General features: G+C 35.8%; 2 protein-coding genes and 1 pseudogene across 2 annotated transcripts; 2 read left to right on the top strand and 1 right to left on the bottom strand.

Annotated features, from left to right (window-relative positions):
* The first annotated feature begins 2,587 nt into the window (after positions 1-2,587).
* Positions 2,588-8,048, top strand: LOC103449772 (probable galactinol--sucrose galactosyltransferase 2; annotated as a pseudogene).
* A 603-nt stretch (positions 8,049-8,651) lies between these two features.
* Positions 8,652-10,151, top strand: LOC139189801 (uncharacterized). Its single transcript, XM_070809030.1, has 5 exons — positions 8,652-8,802; positions 8,956-9,231; positions 9,371-9,489; positions 9,584-10,000; positions 10,086-10,151. Exons 1-5 carry the CDS (start codon positions 8,652-8,654, stop codon positions 10,149-10,151), a joined length of 1,029 nt encoding a protein of 342 aa, XP_070665131.1.
* A 9,967-nt stretch (positions 10,152-20,118) lies between these two features.
* On the bottom strand, positions 20,119-21,662 carry LOC139190176 (uncharacterized). The gene is made up of 2 exons (XM_070810049.1): positions 21,403-21,662; positions 20,119-20,896 (listed from the first exon to the last, which is right to left on the bottom strand). Exons 1-2 carry the CDS (start codon positions 21,583-21,585, stop codon positions 20,210-20,212), a joined length of 870 nt encoding a protein of 289 aa, XP_070666150.1. The 5' UTR covers positions 21,586-21,662; the 3' UTR covers positions 20,119-20,209.
* Positions 21,663-24,462: the final 2,800 nt, after the last annotated feature.

Here is a 24,462-nt window from a genome sequence, read left to right on the forward strand (position 1 = left end):
TATTAGTTTTTAATTAAAATTCGTTTTTAATATTACCCAATTTCAAAATCTCTTTTCTCAAGTTTTAATTCTAAGTAGTTAATTAGGAATTGTTTTTACATAAATTATTAAAATATTCCTTGAGGAGAACGACCTTGCATAAGTATCTATACTACAACATCCTTGTATTCTTGCAAGTATTTCATGTGATTTTGCCCCTATTTGCATAGACGGTAAAAATCCTATCAATAATGTTTGTGTTCCCTTCATGAGTGAATTGCTTGTCCTCCTACTGACAGTTAACATATTTTTAATGTACAAACATTATAATTGGAATCATTCATTCTCTTTACCTTTATTTAAAGATCATATATGCAAAAAATTATTCATTTTAGAAATCTTTTAGTCATTTTTATATATAAAACAATTTGATGGTTTATCACGCGGATGCTACTTTTTATTAAAACGGTAGAACAATTTCAAATATAATGTTCAGATTGTAATGTTCATAAATCGTAAATGAGGGTACAAATACATTTACTAATAAGGAGAACACAAGCATTATCCCTGTATTATTATTATTTTATTTTTTTGGACACATTATCCCTGTATTATATGTTGTTAATTGTTCCAAGAGAACTGAGTGAGATGGCCCTATATTTGTGGGCAAAAAGTTCATATGAGTGATAAATGTATTAACTTTTCCTTATCGCAATGGCGAAGTAGTTGCCACCGTCGGAAATGGCATCAAATCACTCAAAAGAAAGGTTCTCCAAAATAAGAAAGTAAAATTAAAATCTTAAACAAAAAAATAAAGCAAAACCATTAATTTTGGATATGTAAGTTATCACCCATGGTGTTGGAATTCTTACATGGAACCACATATAAATCCACATATATTTATATAGAAATATCCACTAAATAAAAACAATGATGACTCAACTGCTAGATTTGGCTTTGTTATGGAAACATGAAAACCAAACAATTTTTTCTAACTGATCCACTCAAAAACAAGGCAGTTTACTTTTTTAGAGGTCGAAAAAATTTACTGTGGCATTTTAACTTTTTCTAACCACCATTAATTGGATTAATTTTCACCTAAATGTGTGGTTAAGAATTATTATCAAACACAATCATCGACAACATAATTTTATTAAAGAGAATGCTGCATAAATTCATTAAGATGACGAGAACACATCACACTTATTGGGAAAAATCCAATGTGAAATTCCCAACGTGGCATGATCCAGAAGGATCGAGGACTAGAAGATGCTCGAAGTATAACGATGTCACTGGTATTCGAACTAGACCCGGCAGTTTCTGACACGATATGGTGACACGACACGAAAATAACACGAAAATAACAGGTTTCGGGTTAACACGATAACTTATCGGGTCATTATCGGATAACCCGTTAAGAACCTGTTAATAACGGGTTCTTAATAGGTATACACGCGGATAACACGTGGGTAACCCATTTCCACCCGTTAAGAAAAAAATTATTTTGATAATTTTAAAGTATAATTACTAAAAGATTTATTATAAAATACAATAACCATATTAATATATATAATATATTCTATATTAAATATATAGTTTTGTATTATTATTCTTCATAAGTTTAAAAAATAAGTTTTAGTCATTATTTATTTTTATTATGAGAGTTCCTTATTATTATTACTAGAATAAATTTTACTTAACATGTTGTTGTCCAAAATTAAAATAAACTAATATAGTATTTGTATAGGCAAGAACTAAGAAGACATACAATTTATATTTAACCGTCGATTGTCATTTACGCTTTATTCTTCTTATTGAATTTCATTTTTAAATTTTTTTTTTTTAAAACATGATCATCTGGCATATGTAAGAAGATGAACGGTTCAGATCTTTGGTATCACGTTTCGATATTTACGGTTAACTGAAATATAAGTCGATGTCATATAGTTTGTAGAAACTTTATAAACATCAAGCAATATTTTCACTAACCTTAAAACTCTGAATATAAAATCAACTATCCAAACCGTTCATCTTCCTGCATCCTCTAATAGATCAAGTTTTCAAAAAAGAAAATCTAAAAAAACAAAATTTGATGAGAACAATGAAGCGTAAATGTAAACAACAATCAACGGTTAAATTTGATCTATGATTTATATGATTATAGTGGCGAATTTCGAAGTTAAGCTCTTCATGAAAGTTGTATAGTTTGTCATTACGAGCGTTTATATATTTTTTCTATATTTTTTTACACTTCTACATTAATTAAAAAACTATTAAAGACTTTATGTAAGTGAAAATATACTTAAAAGAAAAATGCGTTTTTATGTTTTGGATGTGACAATATGTTATGTATATATTTATTTAATATTATGTTTTTCATTTGATTATTTATTGGTTTAAAATATATTTTCCTTAACGGGTAACGGGTTGGGTCATATTACCTGTTAATATTATCGGGTTGATTTCGGATCGGGTCATTTTACCCGTTTATTTTAACGGGTGTTACACGACATGACCCGTTAAGATATTGGATATGACACGAAAACAACACGAATACGAAAACATGACACGAAATGCTTTCGAACCCATCAACTTCCCCCTGCGAAAGTTCACGTTCTTGCGTACAATTTCCAAACTCACCTAGTGCATTGCATTCAAGCGCACTTCCTTGTTGGATTTTGGTTTTGCCGAGCTTCTCTCTCTCTTTCTCTCTCTAGATTCGGTGAGTAGGGAACTGTTTGAGCTTAATATGTTGATTTTAATGGCGGTGGTGTGTGCTGCCTGAGCTCTTTGTTTGCTTCAAAACCCTCAATTCCTTCCCTTTTTCGCTTCTGGGTTTTTGTTTTCTGCATCAGTTTTGCCTCAAATTTTTACATTTACCAGAAATACGAACATGCAACTCACCTGGGTTCTTAATTTTTTATGGTATCTTTTTTGTTCCCAAAGATTGTGTTTTTGACTTTTGCACTAAAGATGAAATTTGAAATGTTTTATCTGATTGATGATTATAAATATAAAACTTGAATTTTTGTTTTGTTTTATCCCATTGAATGTGAAATGTGTTAATTTGTTGTTCTGATCATGTATGTATGCCAATGGCATGGTGTTTTATGTTGTGAGACAGTAGTTGGGCAGGCAGTCATCAACCATGACGATGACACCGCCGATTTCGATCAATGATGGGAACCTGGTGGTTCATGGAAGGACCATTTTGACTGGAGTTCCAGACAACATCGTACTCACACCAGGAAAGGGTGTCGGGCTTGTTGCCGGTGCTTTCATTGGCGCCACGGTCTCCCACAGCAAAAGCCTCCATATCTTCCCTATTGGGGTTTTAGAGTAAGTTCATTCTTTATGTTACTATGTTAAAGTTTAGATATTGTGAATTTAGCTGTACATGGAGAGTGAGTAAGTTTGCAATGATTTTTGTTATATGCTTTGAGTGTTAATTTTTTCGAAAATGGTAGTAATTAGTATCGTTGTTATGATCGATAGGGGTCTCCATTTCATGTGCTGTTTTCGATTCAAGTTGTGGTGGATGACTCAGAGGATGGGGACATCTGGGAAGGATGTACCATTGGAGACCCAATTCATGCTTGTCGAGAGCAAAGGTGGTGGTGAAGGAGATGAAGAAGAGGATTCTTCTCCAACTATCTACACCGTCTTCCTGCCTCTACTTGAGGGCCTGTTCCGCTCTGTTCTGCAAGGCAATGAGAGAAACGAAGTCGAGATTTGCCTCGAGAGTGGTGAGTAGATTATGGCCATGAAAAAGCAAGTATTTGGTGTAGGCTATATGCACCTTCCCTGCCTGTCATTCCATTATTTAAGGCCATGTCTTCCCGTTAATCAGTACCCTCCTGCTGCCAATTATGAAGGAGATGAACATTCTGAAAATGTGGGGTGGAGTGGAGCTGTCATTACTGCAAATACTCGGGCTGGAGAAACCACCCGCAATGAATACCAATCAAATGGATCAAATAAATTGGTGTTTAAAGCATTTGTGGAAAGAAAAAAAAAAAACAGAAGTCGAATTCCGAAAGAACCAAAAACAACTCCTTTTTTGTTGTGTGTGTTTGATTTTGTAGGATTGGGAGCAGCCTCTCCATAAAATGGGGGTAAGGCTAGCCGACATTCACCTCTCCCAGACCCTGCGTAAAGCGGGAGCCTTGTGCACTGGGTACGACCTTTTTTTGTTTGATTTTGTAGGAGATTCTGCTGTTCAGACCAATCAAGGCCAGTGCCTCGTTTACATGCATGCTGGAACCAATCCATTTGAAGTCATCACCCAAGCTGTAAAGTAAGTCCTTAATTTTCATTTTTAATGACTTTCTTGTTTTCATTGTAAATCTGCAATCAAATATCTAGTTTGTTTGCTAATACGATTATGCTAATGCTAGAAACGGTAAATAGTTTGGTCTTGGTTAGCATAATATCTTTGCTTTTAATTTTTGTACTTGACTCCATGTTTTTCAATTTCATTAAACAGGGAAGTGAAAAAAACACATGAAAACTTATGTTCATCGTGAGAAGAAAAAGGTAGGGCCAGCAAGTGTATTGTTTTCTTCTGTAATTGGTGTTCTGCAATTGGATGACGTATCACAATGTTTCTTGAATGAATCTAATTGTCGATCTTTTTGTTGCGTGTAGTTGCCTTCTTTTCTCGATTGGTTTGGCTGGTGTACATGGGATACCTTTTACACTGATGTCACATCTGAGGGTGTGGAGCATGGCCTTGAAAGGTTATAAGACATGATATCATCTTTAACTTGCTCTTTACTATAACTTGAATCGAGCGTCAGATTTATTAAATCACTATTTCTTGTTTTGTAATGAACGATTGCAGCTTATCGAAGGGAGGGATGCCTCCACGGTTCCTAATCATTGATGACGGTTGGCAACAGATTGAAAAGAAAGACAAGGATTCTAATGTTGTTGTACAAGAAGGAGCACAGTAGCGCCTCTGTCTTATTTCTCAATGTTAATTGCTTACGCTTTTATTATTTTTCATACGGTTCTCTTTCCATGTGCTGCGTACATGATTGGCATAGGATGCGTTAGGATCTTCTTTTGTCGTCTTCTTACATAAAATCATTCGTTCTTTTTGTTGGTTCCAGACATTGGTATATCTAAATAAAGGAGTTGGTTATTTAATACGAGTATGTTAATTTCAGGTTTGCAAGTAGGTTGACAGGAATCAAAGAGAACGAAAAATTCCAAAAGAATGACCACAACAGTGAGCAAGTCTCTGGCCTGAAACACGTTGTGGATGTAGCCAAGCAACATAACAATGTGAAGTAAGTAGTCCTAGTTGATTAGTTACTTTCTTGGGCTAGCAACGAGTACTCTCAAACTGCCAGCTTTCTTTTTTCTACTTTAGACGCATAGTAAAGTAATTCTAGGATCTAAGAATCCATTATTTTTTGTTGTTTAAAATGGTAGGTGGTAGTAGAGATGACGTGGAGAATCATATTTGTTACGATCTTTAGAATTATAACATGAAATTAATTACCTTTATCTGTGATGGTGAAGAGTGAATGATCTGAATAAAGTTTCAATGGGCTCATGGGGCTTAGTTTGTAACTTTGGAATAAAAATTTAACTATATCAACAGCAAGCAATACATTTTTGTCGAATTTATTAATATGTTAGACTATGTGCTCTGCTTGACGTCTCTAATGGTTTACCAATATTAGATTTTTTATTATTTTATTTTATTTAAGAGGTTTGTAGGAAGTAGTATTGTTTACTCTTAGTCAAATTTATGTTTTCTCCTGGCACAGGTCTGTGTATGTATGGCATGCCCTAGCTGGTTACTGGGGTGGAGTGAAACCAGCAGCTACTGGCATGGAGCACCATGACACTGCTTTGGCATACCCAGTGACGTGCCCTGGTGTAGAGGGCAACCAACCAGACATAGTTATGGACAGCTTATCTGTTCATGGTCTCGGTCTGGTACATCCGAAGAAAGTTTTCAATTTCTACAATGAACTTCATTCCTACTTGGCTTCTTGTGGAGTTGATGGAGTTAAGGTTGATGTTCAGAACATCATTGAGACTCTAGGGGCTGGTCATGGTGGTAGAGTTTCTCTAACCCACAGCTACCACCAGGCACTTGAGGCTTCAGTTGCTCGAAACTTTCCTGATAACTGATGCATTGCTTGCATGTGTCACAACACTGATGGGCTCTACAGTGCCAAGCAGACTGCTGTTGTCAGAGCTTCTGATGACTTATACCCCAGTGATCCTGCTTCACACACGATTCGTATATCTTCTGTTGCTTATAACACTCTTTTCCTTGGGGAATTCGTGCACCCTGACTGGGATATGTTTCATGTAAGTAAAACGATTACGCATTTTCTATCTCAATTTTTTAGTTCTTTTTGCCTTGGTACTGTTTGATTTTTTTTTCCCTTTTATGGATGATGATGTATGGAAACCTAGTGAAGAGCCATTTCCTCGAATTACCTGAAATAGTCTGTATGTATTGCTCTTTAAATTTACAGTGAAAATATAATTGTAAAATATGGTTTACTGATGCATAATTGTCTATTCTATTTGGTGGAGGCATGAAACGTCAATATGTCTGTTTGCTGAAGATTTACAATTCAATTTGTCTGATTATCTGCAATCATTTTGTGTTTGACATTCAGTGTCATTTAGTTGGAATAAAAGTTAATTTTGTATATCACGACATTGATGAAACAATCTTTACTTTGCAGAGTGTACATCCAGCGGCAGAGTATCACGGTGCAGCTCGTGCTGTTGGCGGATGTGCAATCTATGTCAGGTATGCACTAAACAAATTTATTTTATTTGTCACTTCAGGAAAGTAGGAGTTCTAATGCATAATTTGGTATTTCTCTAAACAGTGACAAACCAGGCAATCACAATTTTGACCTTCTGAGGAAGCTGGTCCTCCCTAATGGATCTGTCCTCCGTGCCAAGTTACCTGGCAGGCCTACCCGTGATTGTCTCTTTGCTGATCCAGCAAGAGACAGGACCAGGTTCGTTCTGTTTCCTCTCTAAATTTCCCAAGTTATGTGGTTATCAAAATTTAGACCTCTGAGTAAAGCTTATGTGAATAAATCTCTTTGCAGCTTGCTCAAAATATGGAATGTCAACAATTGCTCTGGTGTGATTGGTGTGTTTAACTGTCAAGGTGCCGGCTGGTGCAAGCTTGAAAAGAAGACACGCATTCATGATAACTCTCCGGGTACCCTCAGCGGTTCTGTTTGTGCCACTGATGTTGATGCCATTGCTCAAGTTGCTGGAGCTGATTGGAATGGAGAAACAGTTGTTTATGCTCATAAGTCAGGTACCACTACTGCCTGACATAAGCGAGTTCGACAGAACACTTTACCTAGCTGTCACGAATTTTAACATTATTCTCATAGTATTTCCGGTCTTCAGCTTTCTAACGATGTGAACCATTATTGACTGTCAGGAGAGGTTCTTCGGTTGCCAAAAGGTGCTTCAATGCCTGTGACGCTCAAAGTTCTTGAATATGAGGTTTTCCATTTCTGTCCTCTCAAGGTTGGTCTTGCTATCACTGACATCTATCCGACTGAAGTTTAATTATTGCAAATGATTTACTAATTGATATGGTTTTCTATGTTGCAGAAAAGAAAATTACATCCGACGTCTCCTTTGCACCAATAGGCTTACTTGACATGTTCAATTCAAGCGCTGCTGTGGAGCAGGTTGACATCCATCTGGCTTCTGATAAGAACCAATCTCCCACTGCGACAATTGGTCTCAAAATCCGAGGATGTGGAAGGTTTGGAGCTTACTCTTCCCAGCGTCCGCTGAAGTGCACTGTTGACAATGCTGAGACCGACTTCGAATATGACTCTGCATCTGGATTAATGACGATTGCCATCCCGGTCCCAGAAAAAGAGATGTACAGATGGTCAGTAGAGATTCAAATGTAACTAGCCTGATCTGATATGAAGAGTTTAGGTATTAGGACATTGTCTTGCTTCTGAAGGTATGAAGTATCTGGTTAGCAAGATGGAGGGAGAGACTCAAATGCCTAGGAAATAACTAAAGCAGCCAATAATGTTGTAGTATTCCAGTTTCATTAGTTATGTTGCAAGAAAGAGTGGCCAATGTTGTAGTGTTCTGGTTTTCTCTGTAACAAAAGTGCCTATCTTATCTATTTTTCATCGCCTTTCCTTTTCTATTTTCTTAAGATCAATCGATTGCAAGCAGCTTGCAGTTGGATAAGCATTCATCTTTGCACTCGAGGTTTCAGAAATCAATTCATCATTCTCCGAATCACTTCAGACGTGTAAGGTTCTTTAATTCCATGTGGTATTTCATATTTGTAGTCCTAACAAATCCCTTTACGTGTGGATTCATTTAAGCCTAATATCTAACACAATGGGTAACGTAAGGGCACGTGAACCGTTGGACTCGATACATGGTTCATGTGTGGGGTCATTTAACACGTGGGCTGTTGCGTTAAACACATGGCTATTTGTCCGGCTCAACACATGGTACACGTGTGAGTTCATTTATGCCTAACACTTGAATAAAAGCACGTGGGCCGTTAAAGACATGGCTAACAGGGCCGGCCATGAAATTTTATGCACCCTACATCCTTGTTCTCTACGGATCCGCCTACTAATTTCTTGGAGATATTGCAATGTGTGCCGTATAGAGTAGGGGATATGGATAATAATTTGTTGACTGCCACAGCGACTGATGTGGAGATTGAAACTGCTATCTTTCAGATGGATCCAACGAAGTCACCGGGTCCGGATGGATTTAATGCGGGATTTTTCCATCATCATTGGGAGATGGTACGAGGTGTGGTTATTGGTATGGTAAAATCTTTTTTTTGTTCGAAAAAAATGTTAAAAGAGTTGAACCATACTAATATTGTGCTTATTCCTAAAGTGGATAATCCCATGAAAATGTCCCAATTTCGACCGATTTCGCTTTGTAATGTGGTCTATAAAATTATTTCTAAAGTTCTCACGAATAGATTGAAGAGAGTTCTTCCCAAAGTGATTAGTCAGAATCAATCGGTTTTTGTGGCGGGAAGGCAAATTTTTGATAATATTTTAGTGGTGCATGAACTCCTACATTCTATGCAACATGGGAATGAGGATGGGGTTAATTTTATGGCAATGAAATTGGATATGGCAAAAGCTTATGATCGGGTTGAATGGTCTTTCTTGAATGCTATGATGCATAACTTGGGTTTCGCCGATATTTTGTCACTGGGTGATGGAGTGTGTGCAAACGGTATCCTACAATGTTGTGATTAATGGTGAGACAACGAATTATATCATGCCCAGTAGGGGAATAAGGCAAGGGGACCCGTTATCACCTTTCCTCTTCCTTATTTGTGCGGACGGTTTTTCATCATTAATCCATAATGAAGAGAGGGTTGGGTGCATTCGGGGTATGTTTGTTACTGCTTCTGCTAAGCCTATTTCCCATGTCTTTTTTATGGATGATTCAGTTTTATTTTGTCGTGCTTTGGAGAGTGAGGCTCAAAATGTTAGGCCTCTGCTCCAGCGGTATGCGGAAAGGTCTGGTCAATTTATTAATTTGGATAAAAGCTCGGTGCATTTTAGTGTGGGGTGTTTAAAAGGGGTTGAAGGCTCATTTATCCCAGGTCTTGGGGATCGGACATCAAGAGGGATTTGGGAAGTATTTGGGTATTCAATCGGATTTTAGGGCCTCGAAGAGAAAGGTGTTCGAAGAAGTACAGAATAGATTGGATGAGAGGATTAATAGGTGGGCGGAGCAATTTTGGTCGGTTGCAGGAAAGGAGGTTTTGATTAAAAGTGTCGCAGCTGCCTTTCCTATTTATACTATTTCATGTTTCCAATTGCCAATCCAATTGGCTAAGGAGATCGAACAAGTTATAGCTCGGTTTTGGTGGCGGGATCAGAAGACAAAGAAGGGCATTCATTGGGTTGCTTGGAATAAAGTTGCAAAAACAAAGGCTTCTGGAGAGCTCGGCTTTAAAGAGATTATTGATTTTAATTTAGCTTTGTTGGCTAAGGTGGGGTGGCGTCTCTTCTGTAATTTGAACTTATTGTTGGCTAAAGTCCTTCATGTGAAATATTACCTTTCTTCGACATTTATAGACGCACCAGTGGGCAGGAGTACTTCCTGGTGTTGGAAGGGCATATTGCAAGGAAGGAAAATATTGAAGGTTGGGTTATGATGGCGGGTTGGTGATGGAAAGGTGTGTTCAGATTACAAAGAATCCTTGGTTGCCTATACCGCGAACGTTTCAACCTATTTCACAACATGTGGAGATGCTTGGTATGGTTGCTAATTTGATGGCTCATGGGGGCAAATGGAAGCGTGAGATTATTGAACTGTGCCTTAATGAGGAGGAAGCCCGTACTATCTTAAGCATACCGCTTAGTCAGTTTGGATGTTCGGATCGTATGATGTGGCATTACACTCGACATGGGATTCATTCAGTGAAAACTGGGTATATGGTGGCTCAAGAAATGAGTTGGAATGGGGAGCTTGGAAGGAAAGGAGTGGGTCAAGCTAGTACGGCTGAAAGTATGGATATGGTATGGTAAGATATATGGAGGTTGAAGGTCCAGCCTAAGTTGTGTCATTTTGTTTAGAAGGCGTGTTGAAACATCCTTGTTGTGCGTACAAATCTGCAGCGTAGGGGGATTCGTCTGGAGACTAGTTGTCGGCTATGCAAAGGTGAAGAGGAAACACAGGTACATATATTCTTTTGGTGCCCTTTTGCTCGGGTTTTTTGGTTTGGGTCCCCACTTCAATTAGATGTTACCTTGGTGGTGGGCGAGGATTTCTTGGCATGTTGGAAGTGGTTATGTGTAAAATATGGCGAGGAGGGGGAGACTAATGACCTTTAGTGATGGGTAGTTTGTGATTTGTGGAGGATCTGGAAGTATCGCAATAGTTTGGTGTTTGATAAGACTGCGGTTGAGCCTCTTGTTGCTCTACAATTATTACAGCAACATTGGGCATAGATGGCGATGTGTGATGGGCAACCGGTGCAACAATCATCCCATGGGTAGCAAGGGAGACGGACAAGTCTCCAAGGGTGGTTAAAGCCACCTTTCGGAACAATAAAAGTTACTTGTGATGGAGCATGGTGTAGCCGTACTGGTAGGGGTGGTTTTGGATGGGTTGCAAGGGACTTTGCGAGTATTTTTAAAGGGGCTGGAGGTGTGGGCAATATCATGTGTGTTTTGAGTGTTATGGCGGAAGAGGAAGCAGTGAGGTTGGTTTTGTTGTGGTGTGTGGAAGGTGGCTTTGAGTCGATGCAGCTGGAAACCGATTCTCAGGTTCTTGTTGACATGATTCGTGGGAGTTTGCGGCCAGAGGCAGTTTTGGATGGTATTTTATGAGATATTGTTCTGCTTAAACAACAATTATGTGCTGTTGAGTTTCTTTATGCTCCTTGTGCCTGTAATGAGGCTGCGCGTCTTGTGGTATCTTAGGGTGCGTTTGGTACGCAGACGGGACAGAACGGGATAGGATGGGACGGGACGGAACAGGACGGGACGGGACGGAACGAAGGTGTAATTTTTGAAAAAGACATGGGGTATATTTGTCTTAAAATGGTAAAACATTGTGTTCCACAGACGTGGAACAAACCCGTTCCAGGGGGAGGCGGGACGCAAAAACACCCAAAATCTGTCCCGTGGAACAGCCCGTTCCACCAATTTTTGGCGCACCAAACGCAGGATGGAACGCCTCGTCCCGTTCTGTCCCGTCCCGTCCCACGTACCAAACGCACCCTTATGTCACGTGTGGGGGGGGGGGGTGTTCATTCATGGAGTGATTTTGAACCAGAATGGTTGTTTAATACTTTGGCGTCTGATGTAAACCTTTCGATTCGTCTTTAATAATATTCAAAATTTCAACAAAAAAAATAAAAGAAAAAAAGTAAAGTAAATCGAAAATCCTAAACTATGTTGAGATAGTAAATTTTTTTTTTTTCCGTATTTTCTATAAACTGCAATAGGACAAAGAATTTAACAAAAACAACTGATGGTTTGACATCGAATATAATAGAATGGTATACCACTATTGTCAAGGTGGTTGTCTCAAATTTTCCTAGTCAAAATTTGCCATCCATCTAATATACCTTTAATTAATATATACATGAGTGAACACGTCGTCTTATATTAATTTTATTCATATTTTATATGGTATAATTTGTATAGATTTCTCACGTCTAATAAAAAATACAATTTTTTCACAAGGCCAAAGAAAATGAGCCTATTCCCAAAGGGGTGTGCTATCCACACACACCCTTTTTACTTCTCTCACACCCCTTGTTAATTTCTGTTCTTTGATCTTCTTCATTTCATCTGATCCGACGGTCAAAAATTAAAAGGGTGTGTGGATATCACATCCCTTCCCAAAACTTCCAACCCCGCCCGTCAGCCTTGGGTTCAACATGATCAAATTGGTCATTAGCTACATCACCATTGCCATCTCTGAACCACTCCTTCCTCTCACCATCGGCTATGACACCACGAACGATGTATGAGATTGTCTTCAGCAACACTTTGCTCAAAGTTCTGCTGCTACTGAAGCTAATCTCCGCTTCCAACACCTTGATCTCTCCAAGGCACTATGAGCGTTGATGCTTATCTTCAATATCTTCATTAATTGTTTGAACGTGAGCCACACATGTAAGGCTAAAATAAATTTTTTTTTCGTCAATTGTTAGTACGTGAGGCTCATAAATGTGGCTAAATTTATCTTTTTAGCTCACAAACTTTATCATAGGCGTTTAAATCTTGTTTTTTTTTGTTTTTACCACATGAGCTATATTCTGAATAACCTAAGATTATTGATTCGATTAAGTCGAATAAAAAGTAAAAAATAAAATAATAAAAGATATCTCTTTCACTCATTCTCTTAATGGGTGTCACCATTTGCTCCCGAGTTTAGGTCACCATTTTGATTTGGACTAGGATTCTCTCCCCTCATTTTTCCAGCCCCTTCCTTCCCCTCCTCTCACATTTTTATTTTGTCTTTATCTTTCTATACAAAATTAATTTAATATGTTGACGTAACTTAACCGTAACCGTTCAAATAGGAGGGGGAAATGGGAGAGAATCCTACTCCTTTGGGGATTTAAATCCAAAAAGTTGTCACCAAACAACAAACCTAAACCCAAAATAATTGAGTTTTGACCCAAATGAAAACCCATATTTTGGTTTTCATTTGGCTGACCCAAATGTTGGGGGCTCACCCATTTTCTATACACCCACGGGACTTTAGATGTGATGGCTGATAGCTGGGTAAGTGTTTGAACTGTTTATATCCCTTTCATTCCAATTTTATCCGTTAACGGCATATATGTTAGAAATTGTAATTATATATTTAATTAGAAGTTGAATTTACCTCACCATCCTCTCTCGTGATACTCACCAAAAGTGTTGAATTTACCTCACCATCCTCTCTCGTGATACTCACCAAAAGTGTTTTTTTTTTCCTTTTTCTTTTTGAACAAGTGATATTATCTACACTAAGGGGGTGTGAGATTGGACTAAACCTCACAATGAACTAGCAATAATGTGGTTCAAATTCGAGAATCGAACCTAAAACCTTTCACTTACAAGTGAAGAGAAATACCACTAGACCGTAGTAAGTGACTTTTTCCTTTAAACATATGATATTGTCTAAACAAAATGATGTGTTTATTGATAAATGAATATTGATTGAAAATTCAATGTTGTGATTGAAAAAATCGAGAAGTTGGGGGCCTTCATTAATCGAATAAAATCAAGTTTTCTCTGTTTCACAGAAGGCCCATAAGTGAAACGTTTACTTAAATGATTTTTTAGATACGATAAGTTTGCGGTATAAACTACATCTAACTTAAAGTTTAGACCTAGAGTTCTTTTGCAATTTAGTGTTTGAAGTTTGAACTACCTTACACCCATTGCAATTATATATTTTAAAAGAAGTTGGATTTCTCTCACCATCCTCCCTCGTGATGTTCACCAGAAATGTTTTTTTTTTCCTTGGAACATATTAAATTATCCAAACCAAATGATGTGTTTGTTGAAGATTGGATTGTTACTTAAGTTTGATTAACGTGCTTATTTCCTATTGGTAACACATCATTTAGTTTGCAAATTTGTTTGAAAAATTTGGTCTCCGTAGCGTTCAATGTTGTGGTTAAACATTGATTGAAAATTCAATGTTGTGGTTGAACATTGTTTGAAAATTTAATATTGTAGTTGAAAAGATCGAGAACCTTTATTAATCGAATAAAATTAAGTTTTATCTACTTTGCATAATGCCCCTAAAAAAACGTTTATCTAAATGATATTTCAGAGACAATAAATTTTTGGTCTAAATGCACCTAGCTTAAAGTTTAGACCAAGAATTCTTTTACATTTTAAGTGTTTGAATTGCCTTATATTCGTTTCATTCAGATTTTATGTGTTAATGACATATATGCTGGAAATTGCAATAATATATTTTAGTAGAAGTTGGATTTCTATCGTCATCCTTTCTCTTGGTGCTCACCATAAGTATTTTTTATTCATTGAACATATGATATTATCTAAACCAAATGATGTGGTTGTAGATGATTGCCTTATTACTTAGGTATTGATTAACATGTTTATTTCTTATTAGTAAAACATCATTTGGTTTGCAAGTTTAGACATGGAGTTCTTTTGCAGTTTAAGTGTTTGAACTGCCTTATATCCCTTTCATTTAGATTTTATGCGTTAATGGCAGATATATTGGATTGCAATTATATATTTTATTAGAATTTGGATTTCTCTCACCATCATTCCTCGTGATGCTCACCACAAGTGTTTTTTTTTTTGTTGAACATATGATATTATCTAAAACAAATGATGTGGTTATTGATGATTGAATTATTACTTAAGTGTTGATTAACATACTTATTTCCTATTGGTCACACATTATTTAGTTTACAAATTTAGTTAAAAAATTTGGTCTCCCGAGCATTCAATGTTGTAGTTGAACATTGATTGAAAGTTCAATGTTGTGGTTTAAAAGATAGAAAAGTTGGGAGTGTTTGAACTGCTTTATATCCCTTTCATTCAGATTTTATGTATTAACGACAAATATGCTAGAAATTGTAACTATACATTTATCAGAAGTTCGATTTCTCTCACCGTCCTTCCTCGTGATGCTCACCAAAAGTGGTTTTTTTTCCTTTGAACATATGATACTATTTAATCCAAATGATGTGTTTGTTAATGATTGGATTGCTACTTAAGTGTTGATTAACGTATTTATTTCTTATTAGTGACACATCATTTGGTGTGAAAATTGGTTGAAAAATTTGGTCTCTTTGGCATTTAGTGTTGTGGTTGAACATTGACTGAAATTTCAATATTGTTATTGAAAAGATCGAGAAGTTGGGGACCTTTATTAATCACATAATATCAAGCTTTCTCTACTTCACAAAAGGCCCCTAAGTGAAACGTTTATCTAAACGATTTTTCATGTACAATGAATTTACGGTGTAAACTGCACCTACCTTAAAGTTTAGACCTGTAGAGCATTTGGAGTTTAAATGTATGAACTATCTTATATCCCTTTCATTCCAATTTTATGCGCTAACAGTAGATATGCTGGAACTTGCAATTATATATTTTATCAAAAGTTGAATTTCTCTCAGTATCCTCTCTTGTGATGCTCATCAAAAGTGTTTTTTTTTCTTCCTTTGAACATATGATATTATTTAACCCAAATGATGTGTTTGTTGAGGATTGGATTGTTACTTAAGTGTTGATTAACATGTTTACTTCCAACTGGTGACACATCACTTAGTTTACAAATTTCGTTGAAAATTTTGGTCTCCTTAGCATTCAATGTTGTGGTTGAACAATGATTGAAAATTCAATGTTGTTGTAGAACATTAATATTCAATGTTGTGGTTGAAAAGATCATGGTCTAAAATATCCATAATATCCCGATATTTCCATCGAAATTTCCGTGTTTTTGGATTACCAATATTTTTTTGGACTACCGATATTTCCGATATCATCGATATTTTAGACCTTGCTAAGTCACTCATGTATCTTACCATGCAATGTATAAAGTGTAAAATATTGTACTAATTCATTATATATAAATGATTATGGTGTGTTTAAACTTATTTCATTAATTACTACATATTTTCTACACTCACAATGTTTGCCAGCTCGCTATATAATTAACTTAAATCAGTTATATCTATCATGCAATGCATTTCCTTCCAATTTTTTGTGATAAACTAATAGATAATTGACTAAATAAACATCCTACAAAGTTTCAATAAAAATTTCCAAGTTTTTCTTACAATTTCCGTGGTTTTTATTCAATTTTTATCGATATCGATAATATCCCGATATTTCCATCGAAATTTCCGTGTTTTTGGACTACCAATATTTCTGATATCATCGATATTTAATACCTTGGAAAAGATCGAGAAGTTGGGGGTCTTCATTAATAGCATAAAATCAAGCTTTCTCTGCTTCACAGAAGGCCTCTAAGTGAAACATTTACCTAAATGATTTGTCATATATAATAAATTTGCAGTATAAACTGCACCTAGCTTAAAGTTTAGGCCTGGAGTTCTTTTGCAGTTGTTTGAACTCCCTTACATTCATTTCATTCAGATTTATGCGTTAATGGCAGATATGCTAGAAATTGCAATTATATATTTTATCAGAAGTTGAATTTCTCTCACCATCCTGTCTTATTATGCTCACTAGAAGGTGTTTTTTTTCTTTGAACATATGATATATCTAAACCAAATGATGTTTTTGTTGATGATTAGGTTGTTACTTAAATTTGATTAACGTGCTTATTTTCTATTGATGACACATCATTTGGTTTGCAAATTTAGTTGAAAATTTTGGTATTTGTATCATTCAATGTTGTGGTTAAACATTGATTGAAAATTCATTATTCTAGTTGAAAAGATCGAAAAGTCGAGAGCCTTCATTAATCGCATAAAATCAAGTTTTCTCTGCATCGCAGAAGGACTCTAAAAGTTTAGACCAAGAATTCTTTTGCAGTTTAAGTATTTGAAATGCCTTATATCCGTTTCATTCAGATATTATGTGCTAATGACAAATATGCTGGAAATTGTGTTTATATATTTTAGTAGAATTGGGATTTCTCTCGCAACCTTTCCTCGTTACACTCATCAGAAGTGTTTTCTTTTATTCTCATTAAGCATATAATATTATTTAAACCAAATTATGTGTTTGTTGATGATTGGATTGTTACTTGAGTGTTGATTTAATATTATGGTTGAACATTAATTGAAAATTCAATGTTGTGGTTGAAAAATCGAGAAGTTGTGGCCTTCATTAATAGGATAAAATCAAGTTTTCTCTGCTTCGCATGAGGCCCATAAAAGAAACGTTTATCTAAATGATGTTTTATATACAATAATTTGCGGTATAAACTGCATCTACCTTAAAGTTTAGACTTGGAGATCATTTGGAGTTTAAGTGTTTGAAATACCTTAGATCCCTTTCATTCAGATTTTATGCGTTAACGGCATACATATTGAAAATTGCATTAATCACATCAAATCAAGTTTTCTCTGCTTCACAAAAGGCCCACAAAAGAAATGTTTATTTAAATAATCTTGTATGTACAATAAATTTGTGGTGTAAACTGCACCCAGCTTAAAGTTTAAACCTGAATATTATTTGGAGTTTAAGTGTTTGAACTGACTTGTATCCCTTTTATTCAGATTTTATATGTTAATAACAGATATGCTGGAAATTGCAATTATATATTTTATTAGAAGTTGGATTTCTCTCACCATTCTCCATCAGAGTAACTCCACCCTTGGAGCCCTCCCCCCAGGCAATCCACTATTTAATCCACCATGTGAACAGTAACTGCCATAATGAACAGTAACTGCCTTTTGCATCTCCATCCTTGCACTTGAATAGCCCTGGCAATAGGCAATAAAATATTAATTAAATTTTTTTTTTACAAAATAATACTAAATAAATTTATTTGTAATTTCAGATAAGATATTTTAAATCGTTCTCATTGCGCCACGTGTCATTTACCAAAAACGACTATTATTGGTCATAGATTTCAATAAGATTTTTATCCAATGTCACCGTGCCACGTGTCGTTATCGTTTCAGAATCTTTCAGGATAGATTTCGATCAGATTTTAAATCGTTCTCGTTGCGCCACGTGTCATTATCCGAAAAGATAATTATTGGTGATGGATTTCGATAAGATTTTTATCCAGTGCCGTCGTGCCACGTGTCGTTATCTTTTCAGAATCTTTTAGGATAGATTTCGATCAGATTTTTAACGAATGACGGCATGCCACGTGGCACTATCTACAACCTAATCATTTCAGAATCCTCCATATAATCCATCATCCATCCTTTTAAATCTCACACCAATTTTCTCAATATCTCTATCATTATTCATAGTTTCTGCTTCCTTCTTCACCAAATCAAAATCTGTATCATTATTCATAGTTTCTACTTACAAAGTCTTCTTCTTCAAGCATGATGTGGGAAATCGATCAAGAAGAGGAAGAATTGTTTAACCAATCTGAAGGAATGTTCAATCTCCATATAGCCCAAAATGAGAAGGAAGATGATGAGGAGCGGAGAAGGAAAGATGACGAATCAAGAATGGCCAGATACTCACATTCCCGTCGAGTCATCCAAGCTGTGGCTCAGATATGCAGGCCCACCCGTTCCAGAAACCTTGATAGAAGCAGGCAACAACGAGGTGAGAAGCTGTTGGACGATTATTTTGTCCATAATAGTGCATTTCCTGATACGTACTTCAGACGTCGTTTTAGAATGGAACGACATTTGTTCAACAAAATCATGATTGCTGTTTGCAACCATGATTCTTACTTTGTGCAAAAGAATGATGTTTGTGGTTCTACAGGTCTCCTTTGCGAGCAAAAAATTACTGCTGCGCTGCGGATGCTTGCGTATGGAGCATCTGCAGACCAAGTGGATGAGATAGCGAGGATGGGGAAATCAACCATTCTTGAGTCCCTGATGAGGTTTTGTGGAGCAATCGAATCTATCTACACCGCAGAGTACCTCCGAAAACCTACTCACATGGACTTAGAAAGGCTTCTGAAGAAGGCTGAGATGCGAGGTTTTCCTGGGATGATTGAGAGCATTGATTGTATGCATTGGACGTGGAAAAATTGTCCAAGTGCATGGCAAGGTGCTTATGGAGACAGAAAATGAGCAAAAAGTATCATTTTGGAAGCGATGGCATCTTTTGATACATGGATTTGGCACGCCTTTTTCGGGGTTCCAGGAGCTCAAAATGACCTCAACGTCCTTGCCCAATCCCCGGTGTTCAACGATGTCCTGCAAGGAAATGCACCAAAAGTCACGTATGAGGTCAACGGACTTATGTACGACGGGCCATACTACCTAGCTGACGGCATTTACCCAAGGTGGTCAACATTTGTCAAAATAGTGCCACGTCCGCGAAGTGCAAAGGAAAAACACTTTGCAAGATGTCAAGAGGGGTGCAGGAAGGATGTGGAGCGTTGGGTGCTGCCAGATTGTTTGATGTAGAGTCGCTTCGATCCATCATGATGACGTGCATCATTCTTCACAACATGATTGTGAAAGATGAGTACGATTATGAAGTCGTTGATGAATATGAGCCAAACACGATGAACAATTCAAGAACACGTATATATTGTGCTCATGACGCCATCGATGAGCCCGTGCAACATGAGCCATTAGAAATGGATGGAGGTTACAATGAAAGGGTCATTCAACGATATACTGCATTTCAAAGGCCAGACATGCACAATGCCCGGCAAAATGACTTGATAGAGCACCAGTGGGCATTGAAACAAGCTGAAGATAATTAAGTTCATTTAGTGTGTTTTTTATTATTTGGTATGTTTATGTAATTTTATTTTGTGTGTTTTATTTTAGTTCATTTAGTGAGGTTTTTATTATTTGGTGTGTTTATGTAATTTTATTTGGTGTGTTTTATTTTAGTTCATTTAGTGAGGTTTTTATTATTTGGTGTGTTTATGTAATTTTATTTGGTGTGTTTATGTCATTTGAATAAAGATTCTCTCATAGTATAAATATATTACCATATTAAATAAATTTATTCTCACTTTATATAAAGTACTAAATTCAATAAATTCGAAACAACATAAAATACTCAATTCAATAAATAATAAATTACAACCCAAGGTGATTGGAAAACTATGGGTTCCGATTACAAAAAGTACTCTAATCATCATCACTTAACCAATTTGTGGTGCTAGGATGATCTTCTCTTGTCGTGCTGAGACCATCTCCTCTTGCTCTCGCTTCTCTTGCACGCCTCCTACGCACCACATCCTCTTTCTTCGACTTCCAAAAATATTTAGAATTTGGAGACTTCCCTTCTAAAGGCGTGTTCATAATCTCACGATCTTGTTGAGCCATTCTTTCTTCTCTAACCAGTTCCCTTTCTTGCCTATGTAGCTCTCTTTCTCTCTGATTAGCTTGAAATTCTCTCTCAACAGTTGCAGCTTTTGCCTCCTCTCTAGCCTTATCAGCCTCAAATTTCGCCATTTCCCGCGCCAAAGTCAATTCACTATGGCGAGTAAGTTCTTCCATGTACTTTGCATAATCATGCTTGGAAGCACTTCCTTTTCTCTTTGAAGCCTTCTTACCTTGAGGCCTAATTGGATAACGGGTCGAACCCGACGCTTGTTCAGGGATGGGTGTTTCGGGCACTTCTTCTGCATCATCTTCATGCGAACCATTATCAGGTGTAGAGTATAGCGGGGTGCTGTTCATGACAACTTCTGGACCGACAGACACAACTCTGAATTTAGGACAATCTTTAACAATATTCCAACATTCCCACCGGTTGAATGATTTATTTTTGCTTTTGGTTTTGGCACCATACCAAGCTTGTGCTTGAATTAGCTACACAATGGGGGAGAAGAAATAATTATAATCAAAGTAGGTAACAAATAAATAATACAAACAAATAAATATAATTAAAGTAGGTAACAAATAAAAAATACAAACAAAAAATTATAATCAAAGTATGTAACAAATAAATAATACAAACAAATAATTATAATTAAAGTAGGTAACAAATAAATAATACAAACAAATAATTATAATTAAAGTAGGAAACAAATAAATAATACAAACAAAAAATTATAATCAAAGTATGTAACAAATAAATAATACAAACAAATAATTATAATTAAAGTTGGTAACAAATAAATAATACAAACAAATAATTATAATTAAAGTAGGTAACAAATAAATAATACAAACAAAAAATTATAATCAAAGTATGTAACAAATAAATAATACAAACAAATAATTATAATTAAAGTATGTAACAAGTAAATAATACAAATAAATAATTACAATGTAAATTTGGGTATAGTACAAACAAATAAATAATATATTGTTACCTGATCCGTGTAATTTTCCCCACTTCGAAGATTACTGCTAGCTTGTACTAAGGCGTCTCTCCAAATACTAAACGATTGGCTAAGTAATTTCCAACGACTAGACATCGATTCTTTGGTTCTACTCCCACCCATTTTTTCAAGATAATTTGTATGAATAAGACTCCACATTTCTCGCAACTGCATCTCATTACCCGTACGCGAACTATGAGTAACTTCAACCCAGCTAGTACACAATGCAACATCTTCAAGAAGCGTTCAATTCATACCTGCATCAGTAGTCATTTTGTTGAAGAAAATTGGATTCAAACTTTGAGAGAAAGATAGGAATGTGATTGAAAATAGTTGAGAAAATATGAAATTGTGGTGTAAAGTAGATGATAATGAGAAGGTATTTATAGAAAAGTAGAAACATTTTTTTAAAAAAATTTCAGATATTTTTTCGGATTTTTTACAATTTTACAATTTTTTTATTTAAATAATTAATCTCTGCCGTTGGATTTTAAAAAAAAATTGAATTCCAACACTCCAGATTGTGCCACGTGTCACAACGGTAACTTTTCTTAATTTTATAACTATTTTATTTATTTATAAAGCATATTAATATCGACCGTTGATCTCAAATCGAACGGTTGATATTAAATAAGATTTTTTTTATTTTTTTTACCGTTGAGATCCAACGGTCCAAATTAAAGAGCCGTTGAGATCGAACGGACCGTGGGAAGCCATGGCTTCCCTACAGTAACTTTTCTCTTTGAAAAGTCGGCTAACTTTTCTGAAAAATGGTCGGGCGACGCGCCCCCACGCGCGAGTGGGGTGCACGCGCCTGACAGAAAAAAATAAAAAAAGGGTCAGATGCTCGGGCTCTCGGGCTGTCAATTCTTCACAGGCCCGGAGCTCGGGCCTCACCTCTGCTTGAGCTCCTTCAACACTGGAGCAAGTTCACAAGGCCTCGGGCCCTTTCCTCTCCCCTGTCTCCCGAGCAATGTCCATGGGTGGACTTGCTCTCATGATGATCTCCAAAAGTTTTTTTTTTTTTTTTTTTTTTTTTTCATTTGAACATATGATATTATCTGAACCAAATGATGTGTTTATTGATAATTGAACTATTACTTAAGTGTTGATTAACTTATACTGGAAATTGCAATTATATATATTTTATCAAAAGTTATATTTCTCTCACCACCCTCCTTCGTGATGCCCTCCAGAAGATATGTTGAGTAATGGTTGGTACCGCTCTCTCTATATATTAACAATTTCCACCAAATATGATGAGTTGTGGACATTAGTTGTTTCCCCATAGTTTTCTTCACAACATGAGGAGGAGGACATTAGTTGGCTATAATAAATAAATATGAAAATAAAACAAACAAACCAACCTGGGTTTGGAAAGAATAAATTAAAAATAAAATTAAAAAAATAAAGGGGAAATTTAATATTAGTCCAATTTTATACCCTAGTATTGGAATTAGTCCACTTTTTAGTTATTTTTAATTTAGGTCCAATGATTATAATTCCACATCAGTATTGTCATTCCTATTTTTTTGCATCATTTTTTCTCATTCCAAAGTTACCCTTAATCTTGTCATTAGTTATAACTAATACGTTTATGATAATCCCTTAATTTCATGAAAAAGTAAACAATAATTCTCCTAAATTTTAGCTTATTAAACCATATGCACGTTGATCTTCTTCCTCCTTCAATCCTCATCGTTTTCCTCCTCTTCTTTAAGCACATGTCCATTATTTGAAGTACCTGAATAATAGATACTCAAATAATAATAATAATAATATCTGCTCAACGGAAGAACGATAAAATTCAAGCAAATTTTAGACTAGAATTTCCACCAATTCAGGTAAACAAACATTAACAGTAACAAGGAGATGAGTTGAAAACCCAACAAATTAGCATAATTGTTATAGCGATGGGAGCTTCTGACCAAGAGGTATTATAAAACCCCATTTCCTCCCGCATAGGTAGAAAAACAATTCCACCATGACAGGTAGCATAACCTTTCCGCAAAGCACAAATGACATACAGAGAAGAAATAAAAATGGAAGACCGCAGCAAATTAACATACCTATTCGACAGACCCATCAACCCAACCATGGTAAATAATAATAAATTAATTTTTCCAAATCTAATTCACTTATATTTTTGGATGAGTCGTGTTAAATATTCAATGGCAATTGATGTAATTTATTTTAAAATTGCGGATACTTTAGTTGCTGATGTCTACTTACTAGACCCCACCTATAAGAATGTAATACTAGTGGATTCCATTCAAAATAGGCATATAAAATTGGACCCATATTAAAAGACCCCAAAAATAAATAAGGGAGCTTTATATATAGAGACAAAAACATAAAAACAACTAAAACCTAGCCCAAAAATATGGGAACAATATTATAAAATACCAGTCATGTCCCTAACACTTTGAGGTTGTTAATATAACGCAGTCATCACAACTTCAACAAAATTAATATGCGCCATAAGCTCAACTCATACTCGACTATTTTTTGCAAAATCAATTTTGAAACTATATGTAGAATCATATTGTATCTTTTATTACTATAATCAGTTCAACCCGTCCTCAACTATTTTTGTAGAATAGGTTCAACGAATCCTCGATCATTTTTGCAAAACCAGTTCAACCCGCTCTCGACCATTTTTGCATAATCAGTTCTACCTGTCCTTGACCATTTTTACAAAATCAGTTCAATCTGTTTTTGACAATTTTTGCAGAATTAGTTCAACCCATCATCGATCATTTATGCAAAATTAGTTCAACCAGCCCTAGACTATTTTTGCAGTATCAGTTTAACCCGTCCTCGACCATTGTTGCAGAATTAATTCAACCAGTCCTCAACCATTTCTATTTTTTTTATTTTTGATAATTACCTAAACTTCTGCAGTTTGATTGGCTGAGAAGAGAATAAGATGTTCTAATAATCTTATCAAAATTTACATATGTTGAGTAATGGTTTATACTTCTCTCTATATATTAACTATTTCCACCAAATATAAGGAGTTGTGGACATTAGTTGCTTCCTCACAGTTTT

Source organism: Malus domestica, chromosome 12 (genome assembly GCF_042453785.1).
Source record: "Malus domestica chromosome 12, GDT2T_hap1".
NCBI classification, from domain to species: Eukaryota; Viridiplantae; Streptophyta; class Magnoliopsida; order Rosales; family Rosaceae; genus Malus; species Malus domestica.